The 15,577-nt window shown below is 39.1% G+C and overlaps 1 protein-coding gene across 2 annotated transcripts in view; it reads left to right on the forward strand.

The window, feature by feature from the left end:
• tafa3a (TAFA chemokine like family member 3a) overlaps nt 1-10,606 on the forward strand; it is a 31,174-nt gene extending 20,568 nt beyond the window's left edge. Inside the window, exons 3-4 of one of the 2 annotated variants that reach the window (XM_053636332.1) lie at nt 3,112-3,236; nt 9,068-10,606. In XM_053636332.1, the coding sequence (XP_053492307.1) occupies nt 3,112-3,236; nt 9,068-9,079 (137 nt within the window). In that variant the 3' untranslated portion in view covers nt 9,080-10,606. Of the gene's footprint in view, nt 1-3,111; nt 3,551-9,067 lie in introns of those variants that run through there. The other variant, XM_053636331.1, reaches the window with a different exon arrangement.
• Nucleotides 10,607-15,577: the final 4,971 nt, after the last annotated feature.

The following is a 15,577-nucleotide window of genomic DNA, read 5'->3' on the forward strand; positions in this document are numbered from 1 at the left end:
CTTGGCTTTGATTTCATGTGAGATATTACCGTTTTGTGAGGTCCTGGGATGGATATTGATAGTCTCTAACCTATTTATTTTTTACTCCTGCCAAAAAAAAAGATGTTCTGTTATATTTCACTACATACCTACCATCATATTAGAGCAAATATTTTCATGTAAATGGGGTGTAATGTGTCATTTTGTGTAACACAGAGACAAATACATTATATGAAAATTGCTGACTGATGTAAACACTTCTATTGCGTCAGTGGTTAAAATTTAATTGTCTGTGTTTAAAGTCATGTAATCGATAAAACATGCCCCAAACTGTTTCTGCCCATAAAACTAGAGCCACACATCTCTATCGCTATCTAATTTTTTGCACCTGTCACTCCAGAGTCGAGAGCCATTTCAGCATGACACCATCATCCTCCTGCACGCTGGAGCACGGCAGAGCCTGCTCGTCTAATAACATGTTGACAGGCTCTCTCTCTGAACAGGTCAATCGATCCTGCTCTTCTTTTCAGCTCTATAATATACCGGGAGATTCTGGCTGCCCTCTGGCCTCCTGCCTCTTCCAGAGCTCTGAGACGCTTTTTCCTAAGGTGCACTAGTACAGTAATAGAACCAAATAAACATTAGTAAATTTTGGTAGGATATACATTTATGCCATGTGTAAATGATTGCTTTTATTAATTAAAGACCAATACATCATACTTTAATCAGTTTATGCATAGTTACATTGAACGATTCAGAATGTCCACAAGTTAGTCGCTGTGATCACTTAAATTGTAACAGCTATATAAAGTCATCCCCTCACTGGTCTTTTTCTCTCTCTTCAATTTAATAAGACAGAAATATTTCACTTGTTATATTATTGAGGAACCCCAAAGCATAAAATCCTCTCTCCTGAAGACTCATGTGACAAAAAACTGATTGTTACAAAGCAATGACACATAAAACACCTTCTATATATGTTAAATTAATATAAATTATATAAAGCTTCAGCATATTAGCCATTATATACTCAGCAAAAAAAGAAACATCCCTTTTTCAGGAGACTGTATTTTAAAGATAATTTTGTAAAATCCAAATAAGCTTTACAGTGTAAACCCTTTATTGGAAAGGGTATAAGCAATGTTTTTCATGCTTGTTCAATGAACTATAAACAATTATTTCACATGCACCTGTGGTACAGTCTGGAAATATTTGCTGGAAATAAAAGCAGTTGAATGTAAGAGGACATTTCTTTTTTTGTTGAGTATGTTTTTCCTTGTTAAATTACATTTTTAATCCACTTATTGCTAGTCTTAGATTATGTGGAGCACCGGAAAAACAAGTCACTTTGAGTTGTTACTATAGCAATAATAGCATATTAGAATAAACCTATGATTTGAACCTGATAAAACCTGTGATTTGTCTTGTAGCCACTATCATATAAGTATACAGTTCTGCGATAACATTAAAACCACCTGCCTAATATTATGTAGGTCCCATTGTGTCATGAAAACAGCTCTGACCCATCAATGCATGAACTCCACAAGACCTATGAAGATGTGCACGTGGTATCTGGCACCAAGATGTTAGCAGCAGATCCTTTCATTCCTGTAAGTTGCAAGGTGGGGCCTCCCTGGATTGGACTTGTTTGTCCAGCACATCTCACAGATGCCCGATCGGATTCAGATCTGGGGAAATTGGAGGCCAAGTCAACAGGCCTTAAACTCTTGGTCATATTCCTCAAAGCATTCCTGAACAATTTTTGCAGTGGTGCAGGGCGCATCATCCTGCTGAAAGAGACTATTGCCATTAGGGAATACCAATGCCATGAAGTGGTGTACTTGGTCTGCAACAATGTTTAGGTAGGTGGTACGTGTGTGTCAAAGTAACATCCACATGAATGCTAGGACCCAAGGTTTCCCAGTAGAATATTGTCCAGTGTTTACACTGCCTCCGTCGGCTTCCTTTCTTCCCGTAGTGCATCCTTTGCCATCTCTTCCCGAGGTAAGTGACACTTACTTGGACCACTTTTGGTAGGTACTAACCACTGCATATTGGGAACACCCCACAAGACCTGCCATTTTGGAGATCAAAATTGGGCCCTTGTCAAAGGACTGACTGTTCATTTGCTGCCTAATATTTTCCAGCTCAGGACAGGTGCCACTGTAATGTGATAATCAATGTTAATCACTTCAACTGGTGGTTTTAATGTTATGGCTGATTGGTATATATATACTCCGCAAAAAAAGAAACGTTCTTTCACATGCAACTGCTTTTATTTCCTGCAAATTTTTAACATGTGTAAATATTTGTATTAACATAAAACATTGAACAACTGAGACATAAACTGAACAAGTTTCACAGACATTTGATAAACAGAAATGGAATAATGAGTCCCTGAACAAAGGCGGGGGTCAACATCAAAAGTAACAGCCAGTATCTGGCGTGGCCACCAGCTGCTTTAAGTACTACAGTGCATCTCATCCTAATCATGGACTGCACCAGATTTGTCAGTTCTTGCTTTGAGATATATATATATATATATATATATATATATATATATATATATATATATATATATACACACACACACTCAGACCCTTGAACTAATGAGTATAATATTTCTCTTTTTCTTCTATGTTCCAATATTTCAATCCTTGTTTGATGTTTTGGTCTTAGCCATGTATTTGGCTTCCACCCCGTTAGCCTTTACTGTTGTTATAATTTCTCACTATGGTTCACTACATTTTGACACATCTTGACATACCAACCTTTGCCTTGTTCCTTGAGACCAGCAGCAAACCAGTGAAGGATCCCAGGCATCAGCAAATGTTGAAGCACTCCCAGGCTGATTTCCTCTGATGCAGAGAGAAAGGGAGAGGAAGAGCGAAAACAGAGGGATAGAAAAATAACAGAAAAGAGTTTTATTTCGTTTGTTGGTAAATTTTTATAGGGGTTCAATAGGGCTTCATCCTTGGAAATATTGGATGTGGGGTGATTGTTGTATGTGTGTTCGAGTGAGTGTTTTATTTTTCTCTCTAAATGTGCGTGCAGTTTCTAGAGCTATTAGGAGCGCGTGAGCCAGAGAGAAAGTTATTCTCTTCATTTCTCTCTCTATATCTGTCTCCATAGCATCTATAGTAGCCCAAAAGTGGTGGTGCCAGATGCAGCCCTGTATGGAGGGTGAGGAATGTAAGGTGTTGCCAGATCTTAAGGGTTGGAGCTGCAGCACTGGGAACAAAGTCAAGACAACCAGAGTGAGTAAAGGCTCCGCTGAAACTTCTTTCTTTTATGACTCATGACACCCGTAATGTGTTTGACAAAGTCATTTTGATACACCACCAACTCATGAGGTATAATGACTTTAAAGTATTAATAGCAGCAAGATACCAATTATTAAGATTTGGTTAGATGAATGGTGTGGTTAAGGTTAAATAATCTATATGGCACCATTTATGTAGGGATGAAACAAATGGTACAGTACTTGCTCACCCACCAATTTAGTGACTGGTGACTGAAGATGAAACAAGATACTGTTAAAGAATATCAAGCTAAATCCTTCAGCTGTCCAGGGGATTAGTTAACATTCAAATTGCCCCATCAAGTTTTCCTAAACAGTTGGTGTAATAGATTTACATTTCAAATTGAAAAAAGTCAAACAAACTAGTCCTAGCAACTATTTCTGAATTATTAGTATGGGTCAGCACATAAAAGCACTGGGTTGGAAATTACTGACAGATTACTGTGTAATTTATGTGCTACTTATCTATGATTGGAGACTGAAATCATGCTTAGCTTATACATACAAAGGATATTCTCAAAAGCTATTTTGTAATTTGCTTGAATAACAGTCTTGTGTAACACGCATTACTTTCTGTGGAATCATTTACCCCATTGCCATCTAAAGCCTCTATTTCAGGATCTGAGGATTAGCTTCAAATGACTGTTTATAACCCTTGCCTTCTATTCAGACCCCCAGTGTGAATACATCACATTGCTATTTGACCCAGATGAAATTCTGCTTCTAAAGTAAACTTAAATTTAGTACTGCAACTAAAAAAAGGATTTTGACAGACGCTTTCTGGGTAAATATTCCTAAAATCAGTATTTCTGCACACTCTGTGTGAGCCTGTGTGTGTATTTTGTGAGTTTTCAGGTACATGTCTGTGTGTATCAGTATGCACATCTTAACGCTGACACACTGAGCTCGTAGCCATCCGTTAGCCTGAAGTGTTTGACTAACCAAACACCTTCTTCAGCCAGTTCCTAAATTATTCATAGGACAGAGGGGGCTTATGTGAGGCAGCCCTTTTTCACTTTAGCTGCCTTAAATAATGCATGCTAGAACACTCACAGTCACGTCAGTGGCAGGCATGCCTCTGAGGTGCTGCTTGCTCTTCTCAAACCTGGTTGCTTTGATTTTTGGAGCTCTCCCGGCCACCGCCCTGACACATGTCTAAAATACAGCAAGAGTGTGGATTCCGAGATGTGTCACCATGGTGACATGATTGGTTGTTGTTGTTTTTTTTTGCTCCATCGTCAGGGCCGTGGTAATGTTTGTAAACCATCGATTGACCTTGTTCTGCTATGGTTTTGTTTTACATCCATCATAAAGCATTGTAGTACTGCAAGGCCACTGATAAACAGATTTGCTCGACCTGAGGTACATACTGCAATAGAGATATCAGAATTTTACTAGAGAGGGTATTGACTAGAGAGGTTATTGTTATTGTCAGTTATTTAACTAAAATAAAGTATTATGAAACCAATCTGTAAATCATTCGCAACATGCTATAAACCACTTGACATTATTTCAGTGCACAAACAAAATTAGTTACATATAAAAGGACCTCAGTATCCAGCAAGGTGAGGACAAAAAGTAATAAGTGCTATAAAATCCTACATATATTAATATTTCTTTTGCACAACTAGTCAAGCTGGCAGGAATTTTGGGCAGGACCAATTACAGTGTGCACCCTGGCCAGCATCAACACAATGTAGCAAAAGTCTACATGCATGAACTTGTGATGCACTGGGGAGTGCACAAGAAAGAAGTGACCTAAACACCTCCCGGCTCTTCAGCGCACCCGCCAGCTCCCTGATGTCTCTGATTTGAAGGTGTAGATTACACTGGGATTCCCTGCACAGCCAAGTAGCATAGTCTCGTCCTTTGATACAGAGACATAACCTAGCTTCAGCTAGCTGCGCCCTCCACCCTGCCAGAGTGTATGTGTGTGTGTGTGTGTCACCGGGCAAGAGCAAGACCAGACCAGCATGCTAAAGGCTCTCAGGCCTGGCAGGGTCTCATCCCAGCACGCTCCAGAATGGTATTTTGGGCCATGGCTGCCGAGTTGGAAGAGCTGCTGAGGTTAATGAGCCTGATAGGTGCTGTCGCAGGGAGGGGTGTGAGCATGAGTTAACCACAGCGCTAACACCTCATTTGCAGGAAAGAAGCTTTAACAAGAGCAGTTATGGCTTAGATAATGAGGAGAGATCAAGCGAGAAGGACATGAAGTCTATAACAGATGTTCCTTTTGCAGACTGATCTCAGGCTGATAAAATTGCATGAATTCTAATGAACAAGATTAATCATAACTTTTCATAGTTGAGTTGGTTCATATGAATTTTTAAGATTTTTTTTTTTTACATTTACAATAAGAAGTGGTATGAGGAAATAACCAGTTTACTGTAAACAATTTATGGTAAAATATACAATTTATAAATTCTCAATAGACTGCTATATTTATTATTATTAAAATTTTAAGTTTTAATTAATAATGTACATTTGTCTTGACTACAGCAAAATTCAATACATTTGATCATTGATATAAAATGACAACCTTTGTACCAGCCTGTACTTATTATTTCAATTACAATAAACTGATGTAACATAACAAAAGCCACCCTCAAGAAATCTTAATGACCATTGCCTCATAATATCATGTATCAGAGAAGGAACTCTGAACTAGTTCCCAGCAGCCACTGCACCTCACTACATCACAGTCACATGACCACCTGCACCTGAATAACGTTCTTGTTAATGAGCCCTCGTGTATATAGCCACAGTTTGCACTGTACTCTTTGTCTTACATTTGTCTTTCTTTTCTGTTGTCTTTGTTGCTGTGTTTAGGACTTTGGTTTATGTTTAGTCTTTGCCATAGTGTTTTGCCACAAGGTCTTTGTGTCTTTTGTGTTGTTGTTTTGGTCGTTATTAAATTTATTATCTGCACTTGCATCCGTCTCCAAATCATGACAGAACGTAAGACCTCAACATGGATGCAGCAGAATTTTTCAGGGTCCAAGAGGCCTTGTGTGAAAAGGAAAAGCTGAGGTGGGAGAAGGAGGGAAAATTCTCCTTCATTAAAAACAATAGGGAATCCCCCACCCTCCCTCCACCACTGTGGATCTCGTCCAGCCTGCCGGGTCGACTGAGAACGTTGTTCAGCCTCCCTGCTCATCTGAGGATGCCGCTCAGTCTCACTGTTCAGTTGAAGACGTTTCTCCACCTCCCGGTGCGGCCAAGAGCTCCGCTTTTCTTCCCTGTTCCGCCTCGGCTGTCACTATGTCAGGCTCCACTTCGGACATCGCTCTGTCTTCTTACTCCACTGAGGACGTCGCTCTGCCTTCCTGCTCAGCTGAGGATGTCGCTCCGCTGAGGACATCGCTCTGCCTTCCTACTCCACTGAGGACGTCGCTCTGCCTTCCTGCTCGGCTGAGGACGTCGCTCCGCTTCGGACATCGCTCTGCCTTCCTACTCCACTGAGGACATCGCTCTGCCTTCCTGCTTGGCTGAGGACGTCGCTCTGCCTTCCTGCTCAGCTGAGGATGTCGCTCTGCTGAGGACGTCGCTCTGCCATCCTGCGCCGCCTTCTTGCTCCACTGAGGACGTTGCTCTGCCATCCTGCTCCTCTGAGGACGTCGCTCTGCCTCCATGTTCCGCTGAAGACGTCGCTCCTTTTCTTTGCTTCACGCCGTATATGTTGCTCCCAATTTCTGCTCCACAGAGGACATCGCTCCCCCCTCATGCTTCACAGAGATCATCTATCCTCCTCCTGGCCTCGCGGAGAACTTCGCTCTCTCCTCTAGAGTCATGGGGAACGTCGATTCCCCCTCAGGCTCTGCCTTGTGCTTCATTCCTCCCACTGGCTGTGCAGTAGCCATCGCTCCTCATTCAAGCTAGGCTGGGTATATTTAGGTCATCTCTCTGCATTGCAGAGGACTTTTTGCACAGAGGGCCAGGACCACCAGGGGCGGGAGTGTTTTCTGGCGCTCCGGGAGTAGTGCCTTTTGGGGGGGGTCTGTCATGTATCAGAGAAAGAAATCTGAACTACAGTTCCCAGCAGGCACTGCACCTCACTACATCAGTCACATGACCACCTGCACCTGAATAACGTTCTTGTTAATGAGCACTCGTGTATAGCCACAGTTTGCACTGCACTCCTGGGCTTACGTTTGTCTTCCTTTGCCATTGTCTTTAGGGCTATGATTTATGTTTAGTCTTTGCCATAGTGTTTTGGCACAAGGTCTTTGTGTCTTTTGTGTTTCGGTCTTTTATTAAACTTATTATCTGCACTTGCATCCGTCTCCGTCTCCAAATTGTGACACATAAGCATTACTGACACTCAAACTCAATACTCAGGCAAGTGAGAGGACATACAGTGATCCTCAGATCACTATTACCTCAAAAGGTTTTTAGAGAGGAGTGTTGGCAAACTGTCTAGATTTTTTTATTTTGTTTTTTAGCTAGCTAGCAGTAATTCAAAGCATAACAGCAAGTCAGTAACTGGTCAGCTGAGCTAGCTTGTGGTAAAACATTTGCTAAGGTGAAGACTTGTAGGTGAATGAGCCAAAAAATTGGCTAGTTAACTAACCAATTAGTTCATTTGGAAGTTCACATCTGAAGTAAACAGAACAGCAAAAATAATACATTTTAGTCGTATCTAATTAAAATCAACTCAAAATACTTTGAAGGTGAAGGGGATTAATGTCTCTGCAAATAAAGATTCCAGGATTAATTGCATTTTCTATTATTTTACAGTAACACTCTTAAATAATAATAATAATACATATTTTCCCACAAAACACAATTCCTCTGCTTTTCATCTCATACATTTATCCTTCAAAATGTCAGCTACCCTAAAAATATTGTAGCATATTTTTTTTTAAAAACCCCATCCCACTGTAAAAAAACAAACAAACAAAAAACAATAGAGACAATCATAGAATTTGTAATGGTTATAATGGGAATTGCATTGGTTTTAGTGGAAGCTGTAATGGTCCCTTTGGGTCTCTATCGGTAACTTGTTGCCTTCGATTGGTAGCATGTTATGTCTAGTGGGTACCATTAAGGACCTACATCTTTAATACGTTGTACTACGTAATGGAAACCATTTGGTAATGGTTTTAATGGTTAACAGCTGATGGTTTGTAATGGTATTTGTAGTGTAAACCATTAGAATTTTCTGTGATGGTTTCATTGTTTTTTTTTTCAGCAGGGATAACTGTAATAGTGTAAAAAAAAAAAGTCTGAGGTCTTCATATTTTAGAGTTGACGCCACCTCTCAAAATCCATGCCGATATTTATTCTCGTTTTAGCATGGGCTCTGTCACTTTCCCTTTTTGACTGCAGGCTCTCCGCAGTTTGGGTTTGACATCAGGTGATTCCCCAGATGTGAACGATAATTGCGTTTAATACTATCCAGATTGACAGCAGCCATCTAGATGACAAGTTAAAATTCTAAGCAACTGTTGTAAGAACAAGCTACAAACGCTCCACCATCCTCATCACATTCTTTCTGTTTACGGACGTGACATAACCACACAGACGAATGACGTCAAACTGACGTTTCCTGTAAAATCCGACCCGACAGCTCAAATTATAAATCATTATTTTAATCTTACCTTTGCAAATCAGGGTAAGGTAAGGAGACCGTTTCAAACACTGATTTTTATGTACTTGCTTAATAATTGACTTTTGTTCATTTTTAACCAAGAAAGATTGATACTGCAGCTGCAAAGTCTGAAGGTTTTAAGCATTGGTAGGGTGTTTTAGCTCACACAGTATATTAACATAAGTCTTCTTTTTCAGGTCACACGGTAGTCTGGGATAAGGATATCTGGGACTCATCATCTTCTTCTTAGATCATATTATGGAAATGCAGGAACCAGGATTTGAAGACTGCTTGAGGACAGTGGAAATTATGTATTTGGATTTCAGTGGAATACCAATATCCTTATAAATGGAAACTTTCAAACAGAACTTCTTTGCTTTCTTTGGGCAAAATTCCAAACTTCCCTCCCTGTTTTATAACTAGTGGACAAGAACTTCCATCATGTAAAATTTCATGTTCACCAAGATCTTGACATATTGAAAATAAAACAACGTATTATTCCAGAGATGCCGTGACACTCTGCAGAACTACGAACAACATTTTCTTTTTTTTTTTTTTTTGAGAGTACATCAGGCTTGAAAATTTCATTAACTCTTTGAAGTGTATGTGTTCCAGAACCGATTGTGTTCCCTTCTCCATCTCTTAATGCTAACATTTCTTTCTTCTTTTATAGGAAGATTTTTTGTGAGGTGTTTACTTTTAAGAACAAACCCAGAGCATTTGTGTTTTGAAATGAACTTGTGCCATTGAAAGAAGTACATTAAGTATTAAAAAAATTATAAGAAGTCTAAACAGTAATGGTTGGAGTTTGGCAGTGGTCCACTGGAAATTAGTATAACTTTGCAATCACAGATTTGCTGTTTGTTTAAAAAAAAAAAAAGTGACTGCTATTGAGTAAAAAGTGTAAGTATTATCTTAAATAAAAGTGTCTCTATGGGAAACCTCCACACACTATTTGAAAGAGTTTAAAAGGTGACACACCAAACAGCTATTGGAAGCAGCTATTTTTAAATGTATTGCAATGCCATGCTGCATTAAGATGCATAGCCACTTTCATAGACTCATGATCTGATGCTACTGTTTTTCATATACAGTAATAAATGTCATTTAACTGTCAAGATTATCACAAAATTATGCTAATATCCTAAGGAAGACTGGCACACATTCTTTCTGAGATATGCTCTTTGCAGACACCACTTTGTCAGTCTAAGATTCGCAAAGTGCTTATGCAGCTATCACAGAGCACTTAAGACTAAATTGTGGAAGACAGAGGTAAGACTATTAGCATAATACCATTAGACAGTACTTCTGCCTGGCTAATTTACCATTAGAATTACCAACGGTGGAATGAGGAGAGTACTTGGAAGTAAGTCAACATGTCATTTGCTGAGAGGACCAAAGTGACGCAAATGATACCCCTCAACATGCCATAAACATCATTTTCAGGTACTAATGTGCTAATGTGTTACCCTAAATCACAGACTATGCACAAGCCTAGCATTTAAAGGATATGCGATAAGCAAGGAGTATTCACAATTTATTTAATTGTTTGCTTGTGTGTGGATATGTGTGTTAGCGTGTAGGAGCACCAGATGACTCAGTTCCCATTTGTATTCACAGCAGAATTCAAAGAGTTGCAAGGGTCTTGACTTTCCTTATAGTGTACTCACACATCTCTCCTTCATTTGTTCTTGATGTTTTTCACCACACATCATTTGTAGCAGCCAAAAAAAGTGCATTTCGTATGCCTTTAAATCCTGAATGCATATTAAAGACACCAATAAGATTAGAAAGGCTAATCAAACTCCAGCAGTGGAAAGTATTTGCGTGGTCTCAGGGAGGCTACAGTGACTGGGGAGAGACGCGTCAGTGCTTTGGGGACAAGGATTAACCATTCCCTTCCATGTTGGGTGTCTTTGAGTCTTAATCTATTTGAGACAAGGGTGGACACAGCATACCCTAACATCACAGAACTCTTGGGTATGCGTGAAAGCTCACACATTGTCATTCCAGGAATCCTTATCTGCATGCAGTGCTTTCTCAGGTGTCTGGTGAGGAAGCTGTGAAGAGGATTGGGTCTGCAGGTCTCCAGGCTAGGAATGGAGATGGAGAGAGCACACGCAGGTTAGGGATCTGTTTGTTATTGCCCAGTGTTACTTTAACAACCGCCATGGCCAAACTGCTTTCCCCCAAATATGAATTGCAATGCAGATATTTAATATAGGAATACAATACAAATGGAACAGTGGTTGGTTCTCTCTCTCTCTCTCTCTCTCTCTCTCTCTGTGTGTGTGTGTGTGTTCATGAGGCATGTAAAGTGAGAGCAGTTATATTTTGGATGATTTTGAACAGGATTTATTTGCTATTTTACTGTGTCTAGACACAAACCAAATCCTTCATTACGATTATATTTGTTTCTGTGCATCACATTTTGTTGGTGACAGAATGTTCCATCGTAAGTGCAGTTAAGGGATTTGAGAATAACTGTGTTTCACCACAATATGCTTTTCATGTCCCTTGTTCTTCCTTCATGCGATAAGAGGGATATGTTTTAAAGTGGAGAGAGCTAAAGGGAGATTAGTATATTCCATGTTTATAAAGTAGCATCTTACCACCCCTGTCATTTCTGAGACCTGCAAAATAGTTTGTGTTCATTCACAATGTGTCAGGTAATTATGGGTTTTAGGGAACTACTGAATATAATTTTGTATGTAAAGCTTATAGGCTGTTTCCTCATCAGGCTCACTACATGTAATATTTCTTCCCATTTTGATACAAAGACGGGATTTTCACTTTCACATTTTTTGTCTAAGAAAAAAATGTTAAATATGTCAAACTATCTCAAGTCAATTATTGGTAAAAATAAAGCAGAATTGTAATCTATTACTTATATTATACATCTCTAATAAAAGGTATAAAAGTCTAAATAGTCAAGTTATGCTAGCTGTGTGTATCTTTAAGGCTAACATCCACATATCATCTTCTGGCATTTCCCCCTAGCATGTTAACTGATAATGTTTTATAATCCTTGGTTGTCCTAATTCAAATGAACAAGCTGCCATTTTATAAGCCAATTACATATTGGGTGTTCATATAAATTATGTGGTAACTAATACTGCATAATTCATGCAAAGCGATGTATTTTTATGTTTCTAATTAACCCATCTATTCCCCATATCTAAAGCTTTTCCATTCACATCATCACCTAAATCCTATTATCCTCATATTTCCCTAAGGTTTATAATTTTCATGTAGAGGAGAAATGATGTCTAGCTGCCTTATTTTGATGGAAATCTTAGAAAACGAAACTATATAGTTATGCGAAAATGCTTTATTAATTAGTCTTTTAATGAATCAGTGGAGGAATGCTCAACAGCTAATGCTCATGTACAGTGAAATTTCCAAAATGTTGACTATAGAGCAGCTCAATGTCAGTCAACTAGGTACGTTCTACTGTCACTCTTCTAGAGGCTTCTAACAGTCAGGTGCTGCTAACAGGTCATTAGTCAGAGCCTTTTATGTTATGTTATGTCAATTTTACTCCTGTAATTGAAACTGTTCTCTCACCATAGGGTAGTCCTGATAATGAATACAATTAATTAGTAGAAATTAAGTATAAATTAAGGACACATGCTCCCAAGATGTAGTGAGGTGGGGGTGGGGGCTATCCCCAGAGTGAGTGGAGAAGAGTGGTTACTGTTAGCAATCTACACTGCAGTCTTGTTTGGTTAAAAGTCATTAAATTACATTAAATGACTAATTTCTTATTCGTGTTTGCTATTCGCCAGAGACCACTGTAAGTTTTTAATATAAGAAAGGGCCTGAATAACAAAACAGTAATGTACCCAGAGAGAAGGAGAGAAAGAGAAGGAGAGAAAGAGAGAGAGAGCGCGCTTTGTATAAAGCAATTCAAAATTGCATTAATAAAACAATATGGAAACATTCAGAAATCATTGGAGATAAAGTCTATTTGCATAATTCATTAAGATTAATCAGACAGCAGGACATTCAGCGTCTCCTCTGAGGAGAGGGCAAACACGAATAGTTCATTCCCATGAAAGACCTTTTTAATCTACAAACAATGATATAAATCTAGATCTGGATAGCAAAATTAACCTCTGTGTTCTCCATAACCCCCAACCTCAAGCCTTCAGTGATTTGTCTTCATGTAGGCAAAATTTCATTAATATTAAACACTCCCTTTTTATGAAGCCTCATATAAGATATATCCAGTTTGGTCAATGCATAAAGTTCAGTTCATGTTGATTTAATCTTTCTGTAATGGACTATGGCAATTGCTCTCCAGTAGCAAAGGAAGAAGGACCGGCGTCTCCAAACCATGTCCAACTCCAAATGAAAGATTTTGTTTTTCAGAATATACCTCTATGTCAGGAATGCAAAGCAAGCAGGGTGCAGAACTTGGGGAATGGATATTTAATTAATTTAATGTAACCTCATCATGCTCACACCATTTTCTGTGTCTCTCCTTAGACAATATACATCTTTCTGTGCTTAGATTGCAAGGTCATGTAGGCCATAAACAACCTGTTTTCATGATGGCTCCAGAGACCTCTAAGGTAAATGGAGTCCGATCTCTGAACAACTTTCATGTTCGAAACGCCCCACCCCTTTCACCACAGCAACCAAGTTTCATTTAAATAGGATTAATACTAAACAATCTTCAGTGACAAAACAGTCTTATGAAATCGTTAGGATTAATTAATAAACATTTTAATAAGCAGATTGTAAAATTGGACAAATGTTTGCTATGACACAACTGTAAATCTAAAAGGCTGGATCACACTCCAGAAAACAACATACTGCTGTCATAATGCAAATGTTATTAGCTCTTTAGTGTTAAATGCAACATATGGTAGCTTCTTATACTTTTACTGCTCTTAAACTATACAGCTAGTTTAAACACACTGGGGTCATGAGACGGAGGTGTGAGGAATATAAGAAACAAAGCAAGGATAAAATTCAAAAGCACAGCGTTCTGCCAGCTGTAGGGGACTTTAAACAGTTTCTGGGCAAGGAGCTGAGGGCCCGTTTTCCACAAACACCATCTGCTGGGTTTGTCCAGGCAGCACCTTGACAACATGAATTAGTTTGAAATACTGTCAAACAAGCAGAAGCAAATTAAATTTTCCCACACCATAATAAAAACTGCACAGAGTGTAATAAAGAAAAGTGTTGGATTTGGAAAACATTTAAGATGAACTGGAAGAGAAAAGCCAGACCGAAGAGCTTTGCAGAGATCTAATTGTTTGTTGCTTGCTGTTCTGTATCCAGGTGTCTCTAAATTGGATATAATAACTCAGTGTGGGATGGGAATGTGTTATTTTGTGTGTTGCTCGGTCATATGTTTGCTAGCTGTCAGCTGTTTGATGGGAAGAAGTCACCATTTCAGCAATTACTTCACTATAATGTAAACCAAGGTAGATTTTTTTTTTCTTATCACACAGATGTATATTTGGAATATTGATACTGCAAATCTTTCCATCCCTGACTTCTGCTGTATACCTAATTGCAGTGATTCATAGTGTACATTATGAAACTATGTGCTACAGTGGGCACAGACTCACTGAAACTAGACAGAAAAAAGACCAGGAGATTTTTTCTTCTAATTTTCAGTTGTCTAGTTTGGAGGAGCCTGTGCCCATGATAGTCTCAGATTCCTGTTCTTGGTTGACAGCAGGGGCGTTTGAACAGTTACTCATGCGGGGCTGAGCCCAGATTCTTTTTCATCTAAATAGACTGTTTGAATGCATTTTTTTTCTTGCATGTGAGGGCTAATTGCTTAAAAATTTGAAAATTGGACAAAAAGTTGGGATATATTATAAAACTTGCCTCGGGTGTTATCTCTGTTTGCAGGACTACCAGACAAATTAAATATAAAATATTTTGGCTATCTAACACAAGACTAAGCTAGTTTGGTGTCGATACATAAGGGGAGGCACACCTAAGATCTCACTGTATGGGTTTAGCTGCTTTAGTGCCATGCAAAGTACCTTATCTGCCCTTATGCTCTGCTCATATCATGTTCACGTAACTTATACATATTCACAAACTCATAGACATTTACACACCTTGTTTTCCTGCTCAGCATGAGAGGATGTTAGTGTTTCAGTTTCAACCCATTTACTGGTTTAAAAAAAAAGGTGTATATCCATTTTTCCTCACACTGACTGTGTGAGATAGTGTTAGCGAGCAGCCAATAAGACTCAAGTATTTCCATGTATTTTCCTGTAAACCCTGTCTGATTAGTATTCCCTCAGTTCACTGAAGATACAAAATTACAGGCTGACATTTAGTTACGTAGTGACAAACCACTCCAAGTGGAGAATTATTCGGAGCTAATGAAATTTTTTTCGGGCTATAGCCCCGAATGCCCAGGCTGGGTTACACCCCTGGTTGACAGGAGTGGAACCCAGTGTGGCCCTCCGCTGTTGTAGCCCATCCACCTCAAGGTTCAATGTTTTGTGCATGCTGAGATGCTTTTATGTGCATCACAGTTGTAAAGAGGGATAATATGAGTTGCTATATCCATCCTGGCAGTGAAAAACCAATCTGGCCATTTTCATTTGACCTCTCTTATCAATAATGTGTTTCCACCCACCAAACTGTCGCTCACTCAATGTTTTTTGTTTTTCTTGCCATTCTGAGTAAACTGTAGTGACTGTTGTATGTGAAAATCCCAGAAGATC

Source organism: Ictalurus furcatus, chromosome 11, assembly GCF_023375685.1.
Source record: "Ictalurus furcatus strain D&B chromosome 11, Billie_1.0, whole genome shotgun sequence".
Taxonomy (NCBI): domain Eukaryota; kingdom Metazoa; phylum Chordata; class Actinopteri; order Siluriformes; family Ictaluridae; genus Ictalurus; species Ictalurus furcatus.